General features: G+C 21.5%; 9 protein-coding genes across 9 annotated transcripts; 5 read left to right on the top strand and 4 right to left on the bottom strand. All coding sequences in view use genetic code 6, as the record gives it.

Annotated features, from left to right (window-relative positions):
• Nucleotides 1–500: 500 nt before the first annotated feature.
• On the top strand, nucleotides 501–3,788 carry TTHERM_00040379 (two-component sensor protein histidine kinase (dhkk, dhkj); the record flags this gene model as incomplete). The annotated part of the gene is made up of 4 exons (XM_001471041.2): nucleotides 501–573; nucleotides 666–1,344; nucleotides 1,405–1,460; nucleotides 2,269–3,788. The coding sequence occupies 4 exons, from the start codon at nucleotides 501–503 to the stop codon at nucleotides 3,786–3,788; spliced, it is 2,328 nt and encodes a 775-aa protein (XP_001471091.2).
• Nucleotides 3,789–4,379: 591 nt separating this feature from the next.
• On the bottom strand, nucleotides 4,380–8,090 carry TTHERM_00040370 (hypothetical protein; the record flags this gene model as incomplete). The annotated part of the gene is made up of 4 exons (XM_972146.2): nucleotides 4,380–6,051; nucleotides 6,098–6,164; nucleotides 6,374–7,356; nucleotides 7,405–8,090. 4 exons carry the CDS (start codon nucleotides 8,088–8,090, stop codon nucleotides 4,380–4,382), a joined length of 3,408 nt encoding a protein of 1,135 aa, XP_977239.2.
• A 979-nt stretch (nucleotides 8,091–9,069) lies between these two features.
• Nucleotides 9,070–10,174, bottom strand: TTHERM_000040369 (kinase domain protein; the record flags this gene model as incomplete). Its single annotated transcript, XM_012797169.1, has 3 exons — nucleotides 9,070–9,812; nucleotides 9,873–9,932; nucleotides 10,015–10,174. The coding sequence occupies 3 exons, from the start codon at nucleotides 10,172–10,174 to the stop codon at nucleotides 9,070–9,072; spliced, it is 963 nt and encodes a 320-aa protein (XP_012652623.1).
• Nucleotides 10,175–10,827: 653 nt separating this feature from the next.
• Nucleotides 10,828–12,484, bottom strand: TTHERM_00040360 (Serine/Threonine kinase domain protein; the record flags this gene model as incomplete). Its single annotated transcript, XM_972145.2, has 2 exons — nucleotides 10,828–11,551; nucleotides 11,661–12,484. 2 exons carry the CDS (start codon nucleotides 12,482–12,484, stop codon nucleotides 10,828–10,830), a joined length of 1,548 nt encoding a protein of 515 aa, XP_977238.2.
• Nucleotides 12,485–13,799: 1,315 nt separating this feature from the next.
• Nucleotides 13,800–14,234, top strand: TTHERM_00040350 (hypothetical protein; the record flags this gene model as incomplete). Its single annotated transcript, XM_972144.1, has 1 exon — nucleotides 13,800–14,234. The coding sequence occupies one exon, from the start codon at nucleotides 13,800–13,802 to the stop codon at nucleotides 14,232–14,234; it is 435 nt and encodes a 144-aa protein (XP_977237.1).
• Nucleotides 14,235–15,461: 1,227 nt separating this feature from the next.
• Nucleotides 15,462–15,962, top strand: TTHERM_00040340 (hypothetical protein; the record flags this gene model as incomplete). Its single annotated transcript, XM_972143.2, has 1 exon — nucleotides 15,462–15,962. The coding sequence occupies exon 1, from the start codon at nucleotides 15,528–15,530 to the stop codon at nucleotides 15,960–15,962; it is 435 nt and encodes a 144-aa protein (XP_977236.1). The 5' UTR covers nucleotides 15,462–15,527.
• A 1,326-nt stretch (nucleotides 15,963–17,288) lies between these two features.
• Nucleotides 17,289–17,723, top strand: TTHERM_00040330 (hypothetical protein; the record flags this gene model as incomplete). Its single annotated transcript, XM_972142.1, has 1 exon — nucleotides 17,289–17,723. The coding sequence occupies one exon, from the start codon at nucleotides 17,289–17,291 to the stop codon at nucleotides 17,721–17,723; it is 435 nt and encodes a 144-aa protein (XP_977235.1).
• Nucleotides 17,724–18,586: 863 nt separating this feature from the next.
• TTHERM_00040320 (PITH domain protein) lies at nucleotides 18,587–19,502 on the top strand (the record flags this gene model as incomplete). The annotated part of the gene is made up of 4 exons (XM_972141.2): nucleotides 18,587–18,677; nucleotides 18,760–18,882; nucleotides 19,000–19,217; nucleotides 19,392–19,502. 4 exons carry the CDS (start codon nucleotides 18,587–18,589, stop codon nucleotides 19,500–19,502), a joined length of 543 nt encoding a protein of 180 aa, XP_977234.2.
• A 1,418-nt stretch (nucleotides 19,503–20,920) lies between these two features.
• Nucleotides 20,921–22,812, bottom strand: TTHERM_000039302 (TLD protein; the record flags this gene model as incomplete). The annotated part of the gene is made up of 7 exons (XM_012797168.1): nucleotides 20,921–21,317; nucleotides 21,678–21,766; nucleotides 21,847–21,972; nucleotides 22,076–22,443; nucleotides 22,496–22,579; nucleotides 22,631–22,709; nucleotides 22,768–22,812. The coding sequence occupies 7 exons, from the start codon at nucleotides 22,810–22,812 to the stop codon at nucleotides 20,921–20,923; spliced, it is 1,188 nt and encodes a 395-aa protein (XP_012652622.1).
• Between the last annotated feature and the right edge of the window lie 340 nt (nucleotides 22,813–23,152).

Raw genomic sequence — 23,152 nt, 5'->3', positions numbered from 1 at the left:
ACTAAGTAAAAAATAAAGTAATGCTTGCAATTTAAAAGTGGAATAGAGTAAAACATCAGAGAATTTTATAAATTAAGATCTTAATAGGCAAAGTGATTTTATTTTGAAAAAAATAGTTGATAATTTAAAAACTGGATTAGCCATGTTTAATTAACAATTTGAGCTCATTTATTACAATAAATACATTGAGAAGTAAATGAAATTAAGTGAGTAAGAAAATTTAAATGAAAAACTTTTATAAATGCAAATAAAATAAGGAAGTGAAAGTCATATTCAATAATAAAATAACATCAACCTTTAAATTAATTAATTGAATTAAAAAAATAATGCAGAAAGCAAATATTCATTCAAGGATGATATAATTAAATTAGATGATGTTGGAATATAAATAAACTCTAGTGTTAAATCAACAAACTTAATACAATCATAGTTTTAATTTTAAAACCAAAAAAGTTAGCAATAGGTTAATTATTTAGACATTAAAAACAGTATATTGAATAATGACCAAAACGTAAATAGGAAAAAATAATAATCCTAATTTAACTTTAATGAAAAATTTAGCTCATTAAAACAGTAAATAATATAATAATCAGCATTAGATATACTTAAACGAAAGTAAGCTACAACTATTCAAGATTTAATTTAAAGTATTTTTCAATCTTAAGAAAAAAATGAGTTCTAAAGGTTCAGAACTTCAAGCAGGATATAAGAATAATAAAATGCTTATTATAATAACTTTCAAAGTTATGAAGAAGTTAATTTGCAAAGAAATGTATTTTATTTTGAGGACAGAAACGACTTACTAATTTTGCTTTAGAATAAAGATGATATTGAAAATAGAATCTAATGGTTAAAAATTGGTCTCTATTAAGGAAAAAAAATGAATTCTAAAAGTGATTATTATATTTTAATTGAGTACTGGGATAATACTACTCTCCTTAAAAATATAAGTTAAAACGAAATTTTTGAATATAAAAATAGAATGCTAGCATCAATATCTCATGAATTAAGAACTCCATTGAATTGCAGTATCTAAATGCTCAACCTTCTAATAAAAAATTTTGAAGAAGAAAAATTTGATACTCAAGAAATAATAGAAATGCTTATTAAACCTGCTTTAAATTCTAACTACATTCTATTAAATATTATTAACGATATACTTGATTATGCCTAAATTAATACTGGAGATTTTTAATTAACTTTTACTCGTTTAAGTTTATTTGAATTAGTTACAGAATGTATTGAAATGGTTTGTTATCAAGCTGCCCTTAAAGGTATACAAATTGAGTGTTCGTTTGATACAAATCTACCAGAGTATATACATTCAGATTATAACAGAATTAGGTAAGTTATTCTAAATTTATTATGTAACTCCTTGAAATTTACATAGAAAGGTTTTATTAGAATATTTTTCACTTTGGAATCTCCAAAGCTAATTAGGGTTGATGTAAGTGATACAGGTAAATAAATTTCTTTTTAAAATTATCTTTTCTAAAAAAATATGGATAAATAAATACACTCTTTTTATGTATTTTTTAGTTATTTTTTATTGATCTCAATTTTAAAAAATAATATTTTATTTCTTTTTTAAATAAAATGTTAATTTTTTAATTAAGAACTTTGCAAATATTTGCCAATAGTTTAAAATAAAACAAATTATTCAGCCTTTCTTTTATTTTTCAATAGTTTTTTAATATGGAGATGATTGTAAAAAAAGTTAATTTTTATTATAAAGAAATTATATTTAAAATTGTTTTTTCTTAAAAAGTAACTCACTCAAACAATATTTAAGTCTGAAAATAATAAAAATCATTAATTAAATCAATCATAATTAATTTACTATTTTATCAAGAGGCATTTATTTTTCAAAAGCAAATCAGATTGAAAAAAGATTTTTTCTTGAAGAGTAATTCAAAAAATAAATAGGAAGGTGTTATACCCGATAACATAAAAAATAATATCAAATTTATTAAAAATAAATTAATTCTCTATTTAATTTTTAAAATTAAAATTAGAAATTTATTTCTAATATTACTAATATTAGATTAATAAAACAAATTTTAAATAATATGTGAGTTAAACCAAAATTTTTATTGTTTTTGTAATTAAAATATTGATTTTAAATAGGGAATTTTATATTATAAATTCTATTCCTATTTATTGATTTTAAACTGTCTTTATTTAATATTTTTTAAAATTTTTAATATTTAGTATGCATATAATTAAAACAAAATTTATAAGTTTGTTATTAAATAAAAATATAAATAGGATGTGGAATTCCAGAAGCTAATATTAAAGAGATTTTTGAAGCGTTTGGTAATAAATTAAATTCAAAATACTTGAATACAAAAGGAGCTGGATTTGGTTTGAGTATTACTAATAATTTGGCTATGGGTTTAGGTGGAAATAGAAAAATGATTGTAAAATCTAAGATTAATGAAGGTTCGACATTTTCTTTTTACATAATTGACAGAGATTTTGATAAATCAGGCTGCAAATATAAGTTAAAAGATGTTTTTAATCAGTAGATAATTAAATGGGAAACTTGTACCAAAATAGAAAGTAAATCTAACTTTGTAAATACAGGTTCAAGATAAAATATACTGAACATCATGAAATCTTATCACATAAGTTCGGATTATTCAAAATAAGTACCAGAATTTAATTAATCAAACTCTTTTATTTTTGATAACTCTTAATTTGATCCTTTAGAAAATCAGACATATAAATAATATGGAAAATAAAGCACTATCACACTAAGTTTAATGCCAAAAAAAGTACAAACTAATAGCAAATCAAGTCATATGTAAATGTCATCATCATTTAACAATAATACTAATAATTAATCTCAAACAGAAGGGAGTTTTTATAAATAAAAATATAAAAATAATTAGCAAGAAACTTGCAATTATTCAAATTAAAAGTTATAAGAACAAAATGCTGAGTAATCTTTTTTAATATATTCAAAAGAGGATAAAAACTCTTTAGCCATTTAATAATCTTTCTTAGTTATGGAAAATTAATTGGACAAGAAAATTGAATCTAGCTAAATTATTGAAGAAAATTCTTGCCTTAATTTTAATACAAATAGTACTAATAATCTTTAATTGAGAAAACCATACTTCTAAGAGTGTGATCCAACATCACCTATTTTGTATCCTCTATAAAATCAAATTTTGTATGAATAATCTGGAAATGGTTCTATATTTTCATAAATTAAAGGAAAAAAACATAATTAAATTTAAAAAACAATAATGTTACAGGAAATGAAAGCCTATAATTTATCAAAAAATAAATAAGAGAATGAACAATCCTTAAGTACAATATCTGAAAAATTAAATAAATAAAATGCAGAAAAAATATGTGAGTGTAATTAAATTTTGATAGTAGATGATAATGATTTTAATTTATATTCGTTATAACTGATTCTAAAAACTTATGGCTTTGTTGTTGATAAGTCTAATAGTGGAATGGATGCCATTTCAAAAGTAAAGCTAAAATACTCTAATTAATCTTGTTGCTAGTATTACAAAGTAATTTTTATGGACATTGATATGCCAATAATGGATGGGCACTAAACAACTACAGAAATAATAAAGTTTTATCTAGACTAAAAATCATCTTTTAAGCCTGTTATTTCAGCATGTTCTGCATATGTTTAAGATTCTGAAAAATAAAAAGCCTTTTAAAAAGGAATGAAGTATTACATAACTAAACCAATCAATATTAAATAGCTTGAATAAATATTAGCAAAGGAATTTTTAAATGAAAACAGGTATATAAAATGATTAAAAATAGATAAAAATTTATTATATAAATTTAATTATAAATATCAAATTTGCTATTATTTATTTTTTAATAAAACCTAATATTAAATCATTTTAAAAAGATTATTTGGCATACATATTTTTGTGGCTACTTTGATTAAAAATTAGTTATATTTTGTTAAAAAATGTAAAAAATTATTTTTTAATTAGAGAATAACACGACCGATTTTATATAAATTTTTAAAAAATTTTAAAGAAATTTTAATTCAATAAGTATGTATATTGATTGAATTATGCATTTAAAATTTAATAATTTACAGAAAATTAAATAGAAACATGAAAATCATTTGAATTACTTTATCATTTAAAAAATATATGAATATAATTCAGTAACACTAATTTATTATTAATAATGATTAAATTCAATTAAGTAAATAAGTAAGCAAGTTAGTGGGTTAGTTAGTTAGTTAGTAAGTTATTTAGTAAGTAATCAAGGAAGTTTAAGAATATTTGAAAAAACATTATTTTTAACTTACAGATTTTTTATTATTATTAAACTAAATAGTTGAAGTAGTTTTTTATTAGTTTGAAATAAAATATTTAATAAACTAATCACTATTAATTTATTTTCAGCTGAGTTTAGCTGTTACAACAAAATTTCAAGAATTCTTTGATTGCAACATATTATTTGTATAGAATTTCTATTATGAAATCAGGAATGCTATTAAATTAAAGGATTTTCCATAAAATTTTTAACATATTTTCTACACATTTAAAAGTTAATTTAAATTCCTTTATCATTTCAAAGATATCATAAGCAGATACTCTTAGAGGAAAGTCATCAATGAATTAGTTTAGACAGAATCTAAACAAACTTTAGTATATAAATTTAAATGTTTGTTCTTATAAATTACCTTAGATATCATCCTTTATTTTAGAATTTATTGCAAAAAATTCTTCAATAGAATATAAAAACATTTTTGGTGACATTTCTAAGAGAACTTAATAAACTTGATAGTTATCTTCTTAAAGGTTATATTTTACGTTGTAAACAAGAAGCTGAAGTTTAAGTTTAATATCTATAATTAAGAAAGGGTCTATCTTACTAGACAGCTTTTTCTAAGTATTAGAAGCACAATGAATAGAATTTATATTTTTTGGATTTGAGTTATGAAAATATTCTTGAATAAAATTTGCGATATGTGGAAAAACTCTACTTAGAATCAAGTTTTAAACAGTCTTTTTATATTTTTTGTTTGTTAATGATTTGTTGCTTTTGTTATAGGGAAATTATAAATATTTATAATAAGGATATGAATAAGGCCTTAGAAGAAAATTTATAATGCTTTGTATATTTTCTTAAGTCATATCCTTTTTATCTTCAATTGATTCTTCTTCTACTTCTTTTAATTTTGTTAATTGCTAATAAATGTCAGATGATATTTCTTATACGTCTTTATCTAAATCATTTTAATCTTTAGAAAATTTTCCATAACCATCTGTTATTAAATGTCTGACTGAATCTATGATTTCCAAGACATGGAAGAGCGGTTTTGCTATAACTCCATAACATTCAAAACATTTTTAAATCAACTTTTTTGCTTGGTAAAAATCTTAGTGGGTGAATGCATTTTAATTTTAAAGATTGTTTAAATAATCGAAGGTCATAGAAAGAAAATCTTCTCTTACAATTAAAAAAAGAAAACCTTTATAAACTTGTTGTACTTTTAAATTGAGTTGTTAATATTTAGGACTTTCTTTTATCATGTTTATGTGAAACATCTTGACTATTTTTTTTAAAACATCTTCACCTCCTATTTATTCCAACAAACTATAATTCATGAAATAATTTTCACAACGAGATATTTTTCTGAAAAACTCTGTCTCAAACGTTTTACTTAATAGCTTATGGTCTTCAAAAATATAATTTCCCATAATTTATTTAAAATAGCTCATCTTACTAAAATTTATTCCGAGCTCTTTTAGGTTATTTTAAAGTTAAATTTTTGGAATATTCAATTTAACTCCCAAGGCATGTATAAGAAAGACCAAAAAATTGATATTGTTAAAGTCAAAAGAAATATTTTGCTATAAATCAACATTTTCATTAAGATAATCACAAAATTTAAATATCACAGATTGCTAAATGTAGTCTATTCCTCCTATTTTATTTATGAATAAATCATATATTTTTTCTTGAATTTTAGAGTTTAGTAAACTTAGTCTATAATTTTTAAATTCTTTAAGGTTGATACTTGTATCAGCTTCAAATATCCTTTTTTCTCTGTCAAAAAATAATAAATTTAAGTAACAAATATTAAATAATTTACTTTAATTTAATGAATGTATTTGAGGCTGTTAAAACTTTGCTCATTCCTTTTAGGCAAAGGGTATCATCTATTTTTTTAAATAATTATTTTAAGTTATTATTTCAAATAATGTTTTATTAAAAAAATAAATAATTTAAAATTAAAAAAAAAAATCTTTAATTTAAAATTTTTATCATTTTTTAAAATGAAATTTTTAAATTTTAAAAATAATTAAAAATTTTTTTTCTTTTTTTTATCAAATTGTAAATTGTTGGATAAATTAAATAAGAAATTTACTGTTTTATTATGTATTATCGCTACTATTTTCTACTTTTGTATAGTCTATAGGCATAAAAGGATACAAAGTAGCAGATCTTTATTTTATTTCAGGTGATAAAGATGTTTAATTATTTGACAAAATAAGTTCATTATTTTCAGCTATCTTTTTTGTTGATTGACTTAAATAATTCCTATTTTTATCTAAGCTTAATGGCCTAATTATTTCACATTCAACTTGCTATTTGTTTATTATATTCTTAATTTAATTGGGTTTTTAAATAATTTTAGATATTTTAAATCTATCTAAATTGTATTTTTTTTCATCATAATGATTTACTATTGAAAAAAAATGATTTTAGCTAATTAAGGAATTTTATTATTGCTGAATTTTATTATCTGCGTTTTTGATTTCAATGAATTAGCTTGAATGAAAGCTATTGCTTGCAGATTTTAAATCTTCTCTTATGCTACTTTTACAACTTCTTGAATGTTTAAATGAGTTAAAATTGTCTGTTTAGCTAGATAATAGTTCATCATTCTTAGCTATATCAGGTAGTTAAAGGGAGGTTTTCAAAAATTTTGTAGAGCCTGAATTTTCTTTTTTCATAGGTCTTGAGCTTTAAGAATTCTAGCTATTTCTTTAAGTTTTTTGCTTCTCATTTTCAAGTTAAGTAAATAATCTCATCTTTACACTTTCTAATTTATCATTTGATTTTTGTTAAATTTGATTTGATGAGAATTAAGTGCTACAGGTTTATAGAAATCCACTGTTTCCTGGTTAATTTTAAGTTCTTAGATTTTTTTAAAAACTATTTTCTTGAAAATTATTTTTATTAGTCTCACTCATAAGCCTATTTTGACTGTATGAAGGCAAAAGGAAATTTTTATTTTTGCATTAAGTTGAAAGTATCTGAAATAATCTCATTTACTTTTATTTATTTATTTCTATTTGCTAAGTAGAAGTATTTAATTATTATTATTATTAAGTTGGGTTGCTAAAGCTTTTATTAAAAGTATTATTTTTATTGCAAATATTTTAAATCATTTACATGGACCTTATACTAGAGCTACTCTTTTAATTATAAGAGTTTATACGCAACTAATCTTAATTTTCTGATTAGTTTGGGTTATTGACTTCCTTCAAAGTACTTATTTCATTTTGCAATATAATCGAAGGATAGCTTTATGGAGATGAAATCATTATATGACTTTGATAAACAGGTTTCTTGCTCAATTTATTAGATTAAAAAGTTGGAAGGAGTATGGATTATTGTTAAAGAAAGCTGTATTAACTTAAAGATTATGTATCTAAATGCATTTAAAATTTATTTATTTATCCATCGATCTGATTTTTATTGTATTAAAATGATCCGCTTAATAGTTTTCCATTAAATTTTTCTTAATTATGACAGCTATTTCTATCTGATGTCTGTGTTGTGGCTTTCTTTGGAAAATTAATTGAATTCTAGCTTTTTTTTGATGGAAATTCGGCTTATTCTATACTTTCGCTATACTCTTTTTTAATTTTTATTTAATTTTTAGGATTATGCATATGATGATTATTGTTATTGAGTTTCTAATCAGAAAAACTTTTATCTTCATTAAACTATTTGAAATTTTTTGAATCAGCTATGGGTTCAGGAGATATTGAAGAAGACTTTTTGTTTTTTAAATTTATCATGTTAGGATAACTATCTCTGGATGTAGAGTTTTATATGATTTTATAGCTGCTCATTTAGAAAGTTTGATAAATAATTAATTTATATTATTTTTTGTGAACTTTTTACTATCTTTTAACTTATATAGTAAAATTTATAAGGAAAAAATTAAACCAAGTTTTTTTACTTGACATTTACTAATAATCATAATAAATAGTAAATAATTTTAAATCAGTAAAATTTTTAATTCACAAAACAAAACAAACAAAACAAGAAAAGAAATGAATAAATAATTCTGGCGATTAAAATTTTCTTCGTGGATAAGAAGATTTATATGTAAGATTGATTTATATTTTGATTTATTTCTCTATAATTGATTAAATGATGGAAGTAACTAAATGATCCTATTTTATAACAAAAGTAATTTATTTTTTATCAAGTTAATAAATAAAATTAACAGTAATATCTATCAAAAAAATAGTAAGCATAATAAATCTTTGATTTAATATTTCTAAAACGAACAATACCAATTTAAACTTTTAACTATACTGTCTTAAAATTTAATATAAATTATTTTATTAACTAAATTCCAATTATAAAATAGATAAACTAATTTTTTAAGAACAAAAAAAACATTATCTTAATTTTTGCAAATAATATATTGCAATTAATCTGATTAATTTATGATTCATCTTTTGAAAAAAAAACTTTATTAACCTATTTAAATCTTGAAATAAAAAAATTAAATTGATTTGAATAGCTTCATCATAGTATTAATATCTACAGTATGTAAAGAGAAAATATTTTTGTTGATTCAAAATTTTAAAAATAAAAATTAGGTAGCTATGATTTATACAAAACAAATTTCTTAAGTTTAATCTTAATTTTAAATATAAAAATTATTTACAAATTTATTAATTCATCATATGAAGTTATTTAAAAAAAAGGACTAAGTAAATAAAATAATAATTATAAAATAAAGGAGTAGTATTTATTTACAAATTTATTATAAATTAAAAACTTTGAGATTATTTTAGTATCTATAATTGTTTTTCTTCAAAAATAAGATTTTGAAGTTGAACTCTGTTAAAGCTGTTGTGAGGATTCATCATTGGCGTTTGATAAAATTACATGAGGAGTTTAATTTAAGATCTCAGTAAATTTTTTGTTTATATATTAATATTAATCTGAAAATTCTTAACTGCAAATAGCATCCAATATTTTTGGATATATTTTCTCATAAATCATGTTAAAACTTTCTTCCTTTCTACATAAAGACATTTATGTTTTTGCTTCATCTTTTCCTTTTATAAGGTTTTCTATAACTTTTATCAGTTCTTAAGAAGATATATCGCCTTCAACTATTATTTCTAATTCTTATATTACTTTGATTATTTCTAATAACGCTTCTTGAGTTGAATATATTCTTTTCATAAAAAATTGAGTCTCTTTGCTACTTTCTTTTTTCTTTTTAATTTTCTTTGGCTTTTTATTTTATTCCTGCTTTTCTTCAGTTGCTTATTCATTTAAATTTGTTTCTTCAATCTGGTATTCTAGTTTATTTAAAGGTTTTAGTTTTTTCATGCTTTAGTTTCTACCCTTCAATTAATTTTTAACAGGCTATTAAAGTTCTATTGTATTTTTAGCAATACTAGTCAAAGGAATAGGAAGACTTGGAAGTTAATTTTGTTTTGCATTTGAAGTAGTTAAAGGTTACAATTTTAATTTGTTCAAACTCTTGTTGTTTTCCTTATTTTTCAAAGATAGCAAGATTGATGTAGCTTCAGCTTTCTTTTCGTCTTTTAATTTTTACAATATTTTTTCTCATAAATAAATAATTTTGAACCAAAGTTACTGACTTGACGTCTTTTTCAAAGATAAATATTCTTCTGGTGAAATGGATTGCCTTGCTAAAATATCTATTTAAGAATGAATATGTTTTTTAAAAAAAATGTTTCATTAATTAATATTAAATGATAAAGCAATATGAGATAATCATACGCAAATTAGGAGCAGATCCTGATGCTCTCATATGAGATCCTTCTATACATATAGATCCTAACTTACTTATGTTTTTAATATCTTTCTAAAAATTTGTTTCATTTTCTATAGTAATGGGAATAAAAGTTTTCTTAATAATTATATTTTTTTAGCTTCTCATTTTGTATTTTAATTTATAAAAAATCAGCTTGCTTTTAAAGCACAAAAAAATATATCAATCATTCAAAATTCACTAAAATTTAAAAGTTTAGTTTTTCTATCTTAATATTGTTGTTTTACATAGTTTTTCAATATTTTAAAAATGATTTTAACTCAAATAAAATTTCTTTATATTTAAAAAAACTTGATAAATTAAAAAATTAAATTAAATATTCAAATAAATAACAAATTTTATAAAAAAAAAGGAATTTTAATTTATTTTAAAAAAAGAAAGAAATATTTATTGAAAATATTGAAAAACTAACAAATAAACTATAAACTGTAAAATAAAAGTTAAAATACTTTAATAAAATGAAAAATTATCTTAATTCATTGATTAAGCATTCTTTATTTTAATAAATCTATAAAAAAATAGAAATAAGTTTTATTTTATTTGCAAAAATTGTTTTTTTTTATTTTGCAAAAATTAGATTTAACTTATAAAAATATTATTTTGTTAGAAGTTTAAATAAATCTGAAAGTTTTACTTTAAATTTCCATTAACAAACTATTTAAAAATAAAAAATATCAATAAAAATGATATTTTGAAAAGTAAGGCAATCAATTTATTAAATTTAGAAAACTATTTTTAAAATAAAATTAAATATAAAATAATCATTTTAAACCAATAAACTTTGCTTGCAAAACATTAAGGTATTAATTTGGAGATTCGAAAAATGATTTTTCTTAATGGTATTATTCAAAATGTATCTCAGACTCTACCTATACTTTTTACTCTATTGTCATCAGATCTATTAAGTAATTAGCTGAAACAAGTGTATCTAAGTACTCCTAACTTTATTCATTGTCTTTTGGAGGAAACTACTATAAGCGTACTTATAAGTTTTCTAATATCTATCTTACCAAGCACTTGGCAAGATCAAGTGTGTATAGATTCAAATTTCTAAGATCCATGTCAGTTAGCTACTTTTTTTCTATTGTGTAGCCTATTTAGTTGTCATTAAATATTACATTTTGAATACCATTTCTTATCATTAAGTTGTAGATATCATCAAATATTGTCTAGTAATAATTATGCTCCATCCTCAAACTATTAGCTAAGGCCATCAAATTCTTATTTTTTAGATACATAGATTATCTATTTTGCTCACTTTCTATTACGACTTGTAATATTTTTTCTGACTCTTTCTTGACACTCAAGCCGAGGTAAAATAACAATTTGTCGTATTAACTCTCTTTGTTAGCATACAATTTATTGTATTAGTATTTTTCTAACAAATCTACAGAAATATAATGCTTATAATTCATGTGATTTCTCATATTAAATAAACACAAAAACAGCTTTTCAACATCCACTGATTATTCTTCGTTTTCTACGCTATATTTTGTTAAACAAATATTTTTAAATTCAACTAAAAATTCTATTTTAAAAATATCAATCAATAAAAAATCAAATAGAAAGCTATAAAATATGAAAGAAATATTACGATAGACCAAATTGATTAAAGAGATCATCCCAAGAGATTCTATCTACCTCTTAAACTTAAAGCATTTATTTTATCAGATTTTACATTTTTGGAGAACATTTTCTGCCAGGAAGCTCAAATTTCAAGGGTTTAGTATAAATGTTGATCAAAAGCTCCTATTCTGTCCTTGATTTATGATATGGGGTTTCTCCCATAATCATCTCATAGAGTATTACACCTAAAGACCATATATCACATTTTGTTCCATAAGGTTTTCTTGACAAAATAAGAGGATCCATGTACATTGGAGATCCAACGCATGAAACAAGTAATTTCTCAGACTGAAAATCAACATCTCTTGCAAACCCAAAATCTGCTATCTTAAACTCATTATTATGTATTAATATATTCGCTGGTTTAAGATCTCTATGAATAACTCCAACTTTGTGCAACTCACGAATACCTTCAAGAATTTATTTGAATATTTATGTGATTACATCTTCACTCAAGTTTTTATTGCTCTTCATGAATTACCTGAGATCTCCATCCTAGCAAAATTCAGTTATTATATAAATTGTATCATCTTCATAAACTATGTCTTTAAACTTAACAATATTCTTGTGATCAAAGCGTTTTAAAATTTCAATCTCTGCCATAATTGCACATTGCAAATATTAGTCGTTCTTAAAAATGTTTTAATCTATTGTTTTTATTGCTATTTTTTCCTATGTTTTAACATCGATACCCTCAAATACCTTTCCATATGATCCTTCACCAATACAGTGCCTAGTATTATATTAATAATTTTTTATTGTTTTTACGCTTTCTTGTTTTTGAAAATCCATATTTTTTAATTTGTTGAAAAATTTATTCACTCTATAATTATTTTTTGATATTATTTACTGATAATTCAATTTGATAAACAAATAAATAAATTGAATAAGTTTTTAGGTTTATTATAAAAAACCGTATTATTCATAACCAAATATCTTGCTTGTTTAACTCCATTATTAATTATCACCTAAAAATTTCATTAATTTCTTAAAAATTCACTTCTACTTTGTATTTATTTATTTAATTTTTGATACTTTTATTTAATAATAAATTATAAAATTAATCAAATAATCATTTTAAATAAAAAAATATATTAAATTAAGAAATATTAATTAATTTGTTATTATTCATTTTATTTAGTTATCAAATAAAAAAAATTGCTAATGTTGGTTGATTACTAACATACCCAAGCAAGAAATACATTTCAATTTTATTTAAAGTAAATAAATATAAACAATAATTAATAACATTTCTTGAATTCGCTTTAAATTAGATTAACTAAATAAATAAATAAAAGCTTATAAATTTTAAATTAGAATTTTTTAAAACATTTTTAATAATTAAATTTATAATTTAGAATTTAATTTATTATTTTTATAATTTTTTATTTAAATAACAACCAAATCTTAAACAAATTAAAACTTAGAATCATATTTGCTCTATAAGCTTAAATTTTTAAAATTATTGATCTTTATTTAAAGTTTAACTACCAAAATTTTAATTAAATTATTTTAAAACTTTGACATTTTTAATTATTTTTATTGCTATGTTAATTAATACAGCTTTAATAATTCATTAAGCTTTTAGTTCATTCAAAATAGAAAAAAAATTTTTCAAAAGCAATATTACTAATCAAAAATAAAGTTTTTTATTTATTTTCTATTTCTATTTTTTATTAAAATCCAATTAAAGATTGTAAATAATCATAAAAAATAATTTACTGTATTAAAAATAAGCTTTAATTGAGGTTTTTAATATAAAATATTTTCCTAGATTTTGTTTAATAAATATAAAATTAAGTGAAGCAAAGTTTAGTTTTATCTTGCAAACAAATAGATAATTATAAAATCAACTTTTTCTATGGTTTTTATTATTATTAATCTTGTTTGGTTGATTAGAGGATTATATTTTAAGGAATCAATTTAAACCAGTAAAATATTGATTTATGATAAATATTGTTTGCAAAATTATAAATATTTGTTTGTGGCGTTTATCAAAATTCATTAAAAGAAAAATATAATAATATTACATACAATAAATAGACGAAGTAATATTTTTAATTGATTTTAATCATAATACCTCACATAATAAAAATTAATATATAAAATGTCTCTTTCTGCTGCCTTCAAAAAATTTACAAACTAGCGTTCTACTATGGATAGCAAAACTTTTGTTAATACTTTAGCTGATAGTGGAATATTTAATTTTAAGATTACAACTCACTAATCTGAGCAGATTTTTGAAAAAGTGAAAAATAGTCCTAATTTGAGAGGAATTAATTATTAATAGTTCGAAACCTGTCTCTCTTTAGTAGCTTCACAAACGGGTTGCACAAGATAATAAATAGAAGGATTAGTTTTAGAATATAGTAAAAAATTTACAACTAAATAAGCAGATCCTTCAAGATTCTTTTATGACAAGAGTACTTATACAGGTGTACACACCAAAGGAGGTCCAAGTACTTTAGATAATAATGGATATTCTTAATTATCATAATTGTGTGATAGATCGAGTGCTAATGTTAGAGGAATCAAAAACTGATCTTTAATACTACTTACATACATATAATTAATCAAAACATCTTTATTTAAAATTAAATTATTAATATCATATATTATCATCCATCTTAAAATAAAAACTGTAAAATATATATTATTTGCTTAAAAATATCACAAGTATATTATTTAGATATCCTTTCTTTATGAGTTAATTTTTATTAGATATACTATATGATTGATTTTCTTTTAATAAACATGATAAATAAATATTTTATGGCTAGTTACTACTTTTTATAGAAATGTATTATTTTATTTTATTGTATTCAAATGAATCTTATGTAATAAATTAAAAGTTGCATAATCTGTAAATATTAAATAAATTTTGAATTCTAAATACTCATGTCAATCATGTTATTTATTTTTGTATTAGATACTTCAAAGCAAAAAGTAAATATAAGGGTTTTTGCTTGTAAAATAAATCAAATATGTTTAAATATTCAAAACAGAATGAAGGATGTAATAACTTATTGATATTTTTAAATTAATGGCATTTAAAAATATAAAATTGTTTGTTAGAAAGCTATGTTAACATAAATCAAATGAACATAAAATATTTTTTAAGTATTTTCTATTAAGATTAATAAATGGATCTATTTATTTTTAAATTAATAATAAGTGAATTTTTTAGTTAAAAATCAGCTCATCAAAACTGAAAAGATGAGTTAGAATGATGATCCTTTAATCAATTAATAATTCAATTATATGTTAGCTTTATTTAGATTTATAATTTTATAAACATTTAGCGTGTAGGTTTTTTAAAACTATCTAAAAATATGAATAGCTTTTATATGAATTGTATTTGTTTTTTGTGCATATAAGTTCCTTGTTTAATATTTTATTATGAAGTGGAACATGAATAATTGCAGTGCTATTCATATTCAAAAGTGGAAAAAGAATAATTAATTGTTGTGCTATACATTTTTAAGTTATATTTTTCATTGATTTTTAAAGAGAACAAAAAGATTCAAAAGATGATTATAGCAAAAATATTTCCAGCAAAATATATATAAATAGGTGAGATAAATGAAGTAATAAATAAATAAATAGATTCTTGCATTCAAGAAATATAAAGATATAAATTTTTTATTAATCCAGTAAAAATCTCTTTTGATTTTGATATGATTATTACAAACTTTATCAGATAAGAATATGATATATAAGGGATTTCCTTGCTATAAAAGAAAAGCTGATAGATTAACAAAAATATAATAACAATCAAAATAAAAAATAACCAAAACTAATAAAAAAACATAAATAAAAATCCCTATATTCTAAAATGTCTTTGTTATCTGCTTTTAAGAAATTCACTAATGACCGTTCTACCATGGAAGTTAAGATCTTCATTGGAGCTCTTACTGATAGTGGTGTCTTTAATGGAAGAGTCAATCCTAGCCAAGCTGAATACATTTTCGATAAGGTTAAGAACAGTGCTAACTTGAGAGGTATTAACTACTAACAATTTGAAACCTGTTTATCCTAAATAGCTGCTCAAGGTGGTATGACTCGTTAACAAATTGAAGGTATGTTGATTGAATAAAGCAAGAAGCTTGGTGCTAAGGAGGGTGATCCCTCCAGATTCTTCTATGACAAGAGCTCTTACACTGGTGTTCATACAAAGGGAGGTCCTTCTACTATTGATAACAACGGTTATTCCCATCTTTCTTAACTCTGTGACAGAAGTGGTGCTAATGTTAGAGGAGTTAACAAGTGATCAACAACTTTATAATAAAAACAACTAAATAATTAATAATAATACAGTAATACACTATATATGTACATTATCTATCTGTTTTCTACTACTATCTTTTCATTTACCTCACATATCCCTTATTTACATATTTGTTAAAAAGTTTTATTTTTTAAGGAAAATCATGGAAAAATATGTATTCCTAACTTCAAAATTGCAAAAACACAAAACCAACACATTATCTTTCAAATATGTTAATTTTTTTCATCGTAACCTAAATAAAATTTTATTTTAATTTGAACGTATAAAAAAAAAATCTGATTTTTAAAAGTTTTTTATATTATTTTAAATAGAAAACCTTTGAAAATTTCAATGTAAACCTTATTTATTTAGCTTTTATCATATAAATACAAAACTAAAATCTTTTATTTAAAAAATGATTAAAATTAAAATTTAATTTGTTTTTATGAATTAAATTAATAGGAAAATTAGTACAAAGTAAATTTATTTTATATTTTTATAATTTATTTTTATTTGATGTTGTTTTGTATGCTCAAGCAAAAAAAGCATTTCTTGAAGCAAAAATAAAGCTTTTAATGAATTTGTAATTATGAAAATTGTAATATTTATATTACAATATGTTAGTCGGTTTTTTGAATTAGTGGAGGAAACATTTTTATGTCTAGACTTCAACCCACATATAATATTTTTTACTTTAAAAATAAATAAATAACTAATGAAATGCTTTTTATTTCTTTTAGAAATTTGCTATCAAAAGAGAAGCTAATAAATAATTTGGTTACTCATGTAATTTGTATCGCATTTTAAAAATAACCAGATTTATGAAAAGATCTAGCATTTTTTTAGTAAAAAACTCAAATATCAATGAAAATACGAACTGGATATATACCAAAAAGAAGAAAAATATAACCTTTTTTTTCTCCAATTCAAAGAGAAATTCAATATTAATTTATTTGGGTCAGTGAAATTTTTAACCACAAATCTATTAATTTGATATATAAGGTGCGAGAGGTAATGCTTGAATTTTTGGATTTATTAAGAATCAATTTATAAAACTGATGGCTTGTCTGTCAATCTGATCAAATCAATATTATAATTTAAATCAAATTTATCATTCCAGTGACAATATGCAAAACTTACTACCCTAAATAATTGCTACCAGCAAGAATTCTAAAATTATAAAAATAATCCCATCAAAATACATTAATTAATTAAATGATAACTGTTTAAAACCTGTAAAATAAATAATCAAATTACTTATAATCAAATCAAAAACAAAATATAAACTAAATATAAAAAAATCTCCATTCTAAAAAATAACAAAAAAAAATGTCTTTAGCTGCTGCCTTCAAGAAATTCACTAACGAAAAATCCTCTATGGATGTCAAGATATACTTGTCTGTTTTAAAAGAAAGTGGTGTCCTCAATTACAAAGTCTAAGCTGACCTCGCTGAAAACTTCTTCAACACCATTAAAAATAATCCTAACTTAAGAGGTATTAGCTATCCATAATTCGAATAATGCTTATCTCAAATTGCTTTGAAGAATGCATAAACTAAGCAATTAGTTGAAGGAATGGTCCTTGAATATAGTAAAAAGTTAGGAGCTAAAAAGTCTGATCCTAACAGATTCTTCTACGACAAGAGCACCTATACCGGAGTTCATAACAATGGCGGTCCTTCAACTATTGATAACAATGGTATCTCTCATCTTTCATAACTTTGTGATAGATCTGGTGCTAATGTTAGAGGAGTCAAATTCTGATATTAATTAATTAATAAATAAATAAATAATTAAATACTATTAAAAAATACATTAAATACTACTTATATTATATTATCTATTTTCTTATTGTTTTTCTTTTATTAATTAAAGATTAAACTTAAAATTAATTTCCCTCAATTTATTTTAAATCATAAAATATTTTCTAAATTAAAAAAATTTAACTAAAAGCAAAAAATTATTTAAATCAAAATAATTTAGCAGTCTGAAAAAATAAATTATTTTTAAAATATTTTCTTCCATCCAAAAATAAAATTAAGAATATTTTTTAGAAAAAATTGAAAATTGTTGCAATAAATTAACGAAAATAAACATATAAATACTAGTTATTTCAATAAAAAAAATTAATAAACATTTAAAAACTAATCAAGAAATAAAGAATTCTTTAAGTTTTATTTTGTCTTGTCAATAAAACAAATAATTAAACTTTCTTTTAAAAAATTGGCTATTTTTTAAAAATTAAATATTATATTTTTTAATTAAAATATTTTTTTTGCTCGCTTATTTTTCTAAATAACTATCTTATATTGAATAAAATTTTTTTTTTTTTAAAGTAATTTATTTTAAATAGTTAAAATAGACTCATCTTCCAAATATATATTTGATATTATCATGTATAATTAGGCTTTGAAATTTATTTTAAGAGCAGAAATCAGACAAGATAGATAGTAGAAAGTAGCTGCTATCAAAAAACTTTTGAAATTCTTTTCTTGTTGTTTTAAATATAAAGAGCATCTATTTATTTTTACAATAATTCTAAAATTTTTAAATATTACTTTTTTTCTCAAAATTTTAAGCATAAGAAAAACAAATACCAAAAAGAGTTAGAAAAAAGCTTATATAAAATGATGCCAAATTTTATGGCTGGTAACTAGCAATAGCAAGGAGGCCAGCAAAAGGGTGGAGATGTTTACGAAGATCTCGAGGCCTATATTGGTAAATAAATAATATAAATTTGCACTATTGAATAAGAGTATTTAATACTGAAAATATGATTCTAATTTTTTTCTATAATTAGATAAAACTAAAATCCAATGTTTGAATGAGGATCCTAATTTCCCATTGGATAGTGCCTTGTTTGATAAGAGCAGAAATATTTACTTGAAGAGTGATTGCGATGAATAATTAGTTATATAAATTGGTAAGCAATTTAACTGTTTAGAATTACATTTTATAAATATAAAAACAAATTTCTATAAATTCTATTCAAAAATTATAAATTATATTTTATAATGAAATTTTATCATTTTAAATTTAGGTTTCCACACTGCTGTTAGACTTCATCATATTGTATTTAGATCACCTGATGAAGCATCAGCTCCTGACCACATTAAATTATTCATTAATTAGCAAAATTTAGATTTTGATAATTGTGAAAATGGTGTTGCTACTTAAGAAATAGATCTTACTGATGCAGATTTTAAAGGTCAAACTGACTTGCGTTTTGTTAAGTTCTAAAATTTGAAGCATCTCACTGTAATTTTTTTAAAATATTTATAAAAATAATTCAAAATTTATTGAGGAGTTAAGAGTAAATTGTTTTTCAAAAATGAACTAACTAACTCTCTTAAAATTTCAACATAAAAAATAAAAAGTTAAGAAAGAAATAATTTGTAAATTAAAATATGTTTTTTAAAAATAAATAATTAGATTTTCGTTCAGTCCAATAAAGGTTCTGATGTCACTAAAATATCACAAATTAGATTATTTGGATAAACAATCCATGAAACAAATATGAACAACTTAAAGAAATCTGGATGATGTTGAGCTCGCATAATGACTCAACTTACTCAGAGTTCTCAAATGATAGCACTACTGCAAACCCTAGCGGGACAGTAGTGCTTGAAAATACCTGAGAATTCGAAGCTTTTATTAACTAATTAGCTTTATAATAATAAAATTAATTAACTTAATAATAGCATATGAGTAAAACTATTCATCTTCGATTTCCTTGTGTTGCAAATTAAGCAATCTACTGAAATCCCTTAAATATTTACCTAGCAATAAATTATTTATTCAATAAACAGCTAATTTAAAAGTTTATAATAACTAAGTTATTGTTTTAGAAGTATTTATTTATGTTTTGTTTTTTTAATTCCTTCTAAGGTTTGCACTTTTTTAGCTTTTTATCCTTTTTATTTCAACATTCACACATGATTAATAATAATAACATAAATAATTTAATTTAAAAATGAATGAATTTAGGTTTTTTTTGTTATTTAAAGAATATTTTAGTGAAATTGGATATAAAATAATTAGCAAAATATAAACAATTTTTATAAATATTTGCAATCATTGATTTTTTTTTTTCAAAAAGCATTTAAAAGAGAAAAATCTTGTTTATGTTCAAACATTTTTATTTCTGCAAGTAAAAAAATAAAATAATTTGTAAATGTAACCAAATAATTATTTAGCTTACATAAAAATATTTTTCTATTCAATATTTTTCAAATAAGGCTCTTTAAAACTAAATTGTAAAAGCTTTTATTTTACAAATACAATAAAATTAATTTTTTATCTTATATATCAAACAGCAATTTAATTAATTTTAAAATAAATAAAGGGCAATCATAATTAGATTAATTTATTGAAATAGCTTATTTAATTACTATAATATACCTTAAAAGGAATAATAAATCAATAAATGGTTTGAGCATTAAATTATTTTTCTTAAAATAGTAATTACTAAAAATTTTAAGGTTATAACAAAATATAATTATAAAAATTTTAAGATTTTAATTTATAATATGATAATTAATATTAATTTAAGTTCAAGTAAATAAATTACTTGAGAGAAGTAAGTAAGATAAGCAATAATATGAATAATAATTATTGCATTTTATTTATTTAGTAATTATTTAATTAAGCTTTTAAAATATCATGTTATCTTTAAATGATAATATTGAATTTATTTTTGTTTAAATATTATTTTTTTTTTTTGATATTGAATAAGGTATCTATCTATTTGTTGATTAATGGAAGTATTTTAGCATTTTTATATACTAATTTTGTAGTATTAATTTTAGTTTAATTTAATTAATTTTTACTAAAAAATTATTTTAGTAAAATTCAGCATAACTTTCTTTTTAAATATTCATTTAATTTGGTTATGTTATTATTGAAGTCATGTTTTTAAAAGATTTAGAAGTTTCTAACAAACAATTAATTCATCAGGATTTTCATTGCCCATCGTATTCTTCCACTCCCCAAACTTCAATCATTTTGATGCTAAACTAATTTTGAGATGATAAAGTAGGATTATTGAATGTTTCTGAAGGGTAAGAAGAACCATTTTAAAGATTAGAGCTTACAAATAGGGAATAACCACCTGAACCACAGCCAAATCCAAAGCCTTCTTACTTACTACTCCAGATATAGCAATTATTCTACAAAGTGCTTTTATAGATTTTTAATTAATCCATACATTAAGGAATAGAAAAAACAAAACATTCTCCATCACCAAAGAATCCTTTATTAGGGTTTAATCCACTATTTGAAAATGCTCCAAACATTTTATTTTTAGTATCTTGTATTACAACAAGACAGAGGCAACAGCTTTGTATATTCTTAAGAAATCTATAAAATAGAAAATGTCATTAATACTTTATAAAATGTATTAACATTAGATAAATTATTGAGTATTCAAAATAATATTTAATTGATAAATTAATGAATAATCTAGCTGAAAATAACTTTCATCGTAATTTAGGTAATTTATATCTTTTTTTGGATGATTTCTTATACAACAAATATGAGAATAGATAAAAATTTTAAATTGTGATATTTAACTTAATTACTAAGTTCATATCGTTTGTTAAATAAAATAATTTATTTGTTCTTTTGAAAAACTTGATAATAATGATAACTAATATAATTAATTAATGTTGATTATACAAAATTAAATAAAATTGAAAAATTGAATTAGAGATTATTTACCTTGAATAAGAATAACCATCGATATTAGAAGAGTAAACCCTTTGCCAGTTAAATAGCTGAAACTTATCAGGAATAGAACTTAAAATGATCTACATAAAATATAATTAATTGGGTTGAGTAATTAATGAATGAGTGAATGAATGAATGACAAATAAAAAATTGGTAATACGTTATTGAAGTCATTTTAATCGAGCACAACTTTCTTATACTTTAGCTTGATATCTTCTTTGAAAAAGTTAACTAAATTATGGATTAGTATTTCGCAGTGAGGAATTATAGAATTACTTTGATGTTACTTTTCATTTATAAAGATAAATTTATTCAGTAAGTAAGTAACTAAGTAAATTAAATATGTAATAGAGCTGTTAGAGAATAAGTTAAAATTTTAAAAAGTTTACATTATTTACATCACTTATATGCTTTTGCTGCTACTAATAGAACTGCTTAGATTGAGAGCAATTATTGTGTATTTCATGTTAAATTTATTCCATGAGCTCTATGATTTACTCTTCTTTCAAATTAACTTATCCAAGTTAGCGACTTAATATTTCAAACTTAATTCTAGCTATAGGTTGCTTTTATTCTTTATAATGACTAATTTCTTTGGATTAGTAAGTAGCAACTATTTTTTTCTTTCCAGTTTTGTACAAAAGCAAATCAATTAAGTTTATATGACTATTTCCTCTCTCATTTGGCTAGATTTTTGTTTCTGCACAATCAATATCACTCCAAATTATTCTAGTTTCATACATAAGTTAACTATTTTCTATCCACCATTAAAAAAAAATTATTTAAAACCTTATAAGTAAAATGATTACCTTAAGGATAGAATCCTAAATATCTAGGTTCAATCACCAGTATTCCCTCTATCCCTTAGTCTTTTACTAGCATTCTGACTTTATCTATGTTTTTAAAAAACTTTTTTCATTAAATTTTTGAAATAATTTTTCTACATTAAGATGTGGAGAAAGCTTCGAAAATTTATCCATATTTTACAAGCTACTCTTTCATAGGTTATATGTCATCCATCCTCTAAAAATGTTAATTTTTATATAAAATTAAAGAAGTATAAAAAAGAAATAAAAAATACAGTTAAACCAAATTATTCCTACTTACTCATCATTGCCATCCTCATTTATTTTTATTAAAATTATAGTGTTTTTCTAAATGAATTTTGATATAATTATTATCAAACAATTATTTTGTTATTTCAAAAAATAATCAAAAATTTTGATGAATAATATAAAGTGTTATATTACATTAAAATCACAAAAATGAGAATTAATATTACGCTTATTGGGAAATTTACTAAAATACCTCTTAATTTAGTTAATATGTTCATTATAATAGTATCTCATCAAATATTTGTTAAATTTTAAGTAATATACTTTCTTTCAAGCATGCACATTGAAGGTTAAATTTAACTCATCAATATTATTTTGATATTTTTATTATTTTTACTTATTTACATTCCT

The sequence above is a fragment of the Tetrahymena thermophila genome, assembly GCF_000189635.1.
Source record: "Tetrahymena thermophila SB210 genomic scaffold scf_8254667, whole genome shotgun sequence".
NCBI classification, from domain to species: Eukaryota; Ciliophora; class Oligohymenophorea; order Hymenostomatida; family Tetrahymenidae; genus Tetrahymena; species Tetrahymena thermophila.
The sequence above is the reverse complement of the archived record's forward strand: the minus strand, read 5'-3'. Positions and strand labels throughout refer to the sequence as shown.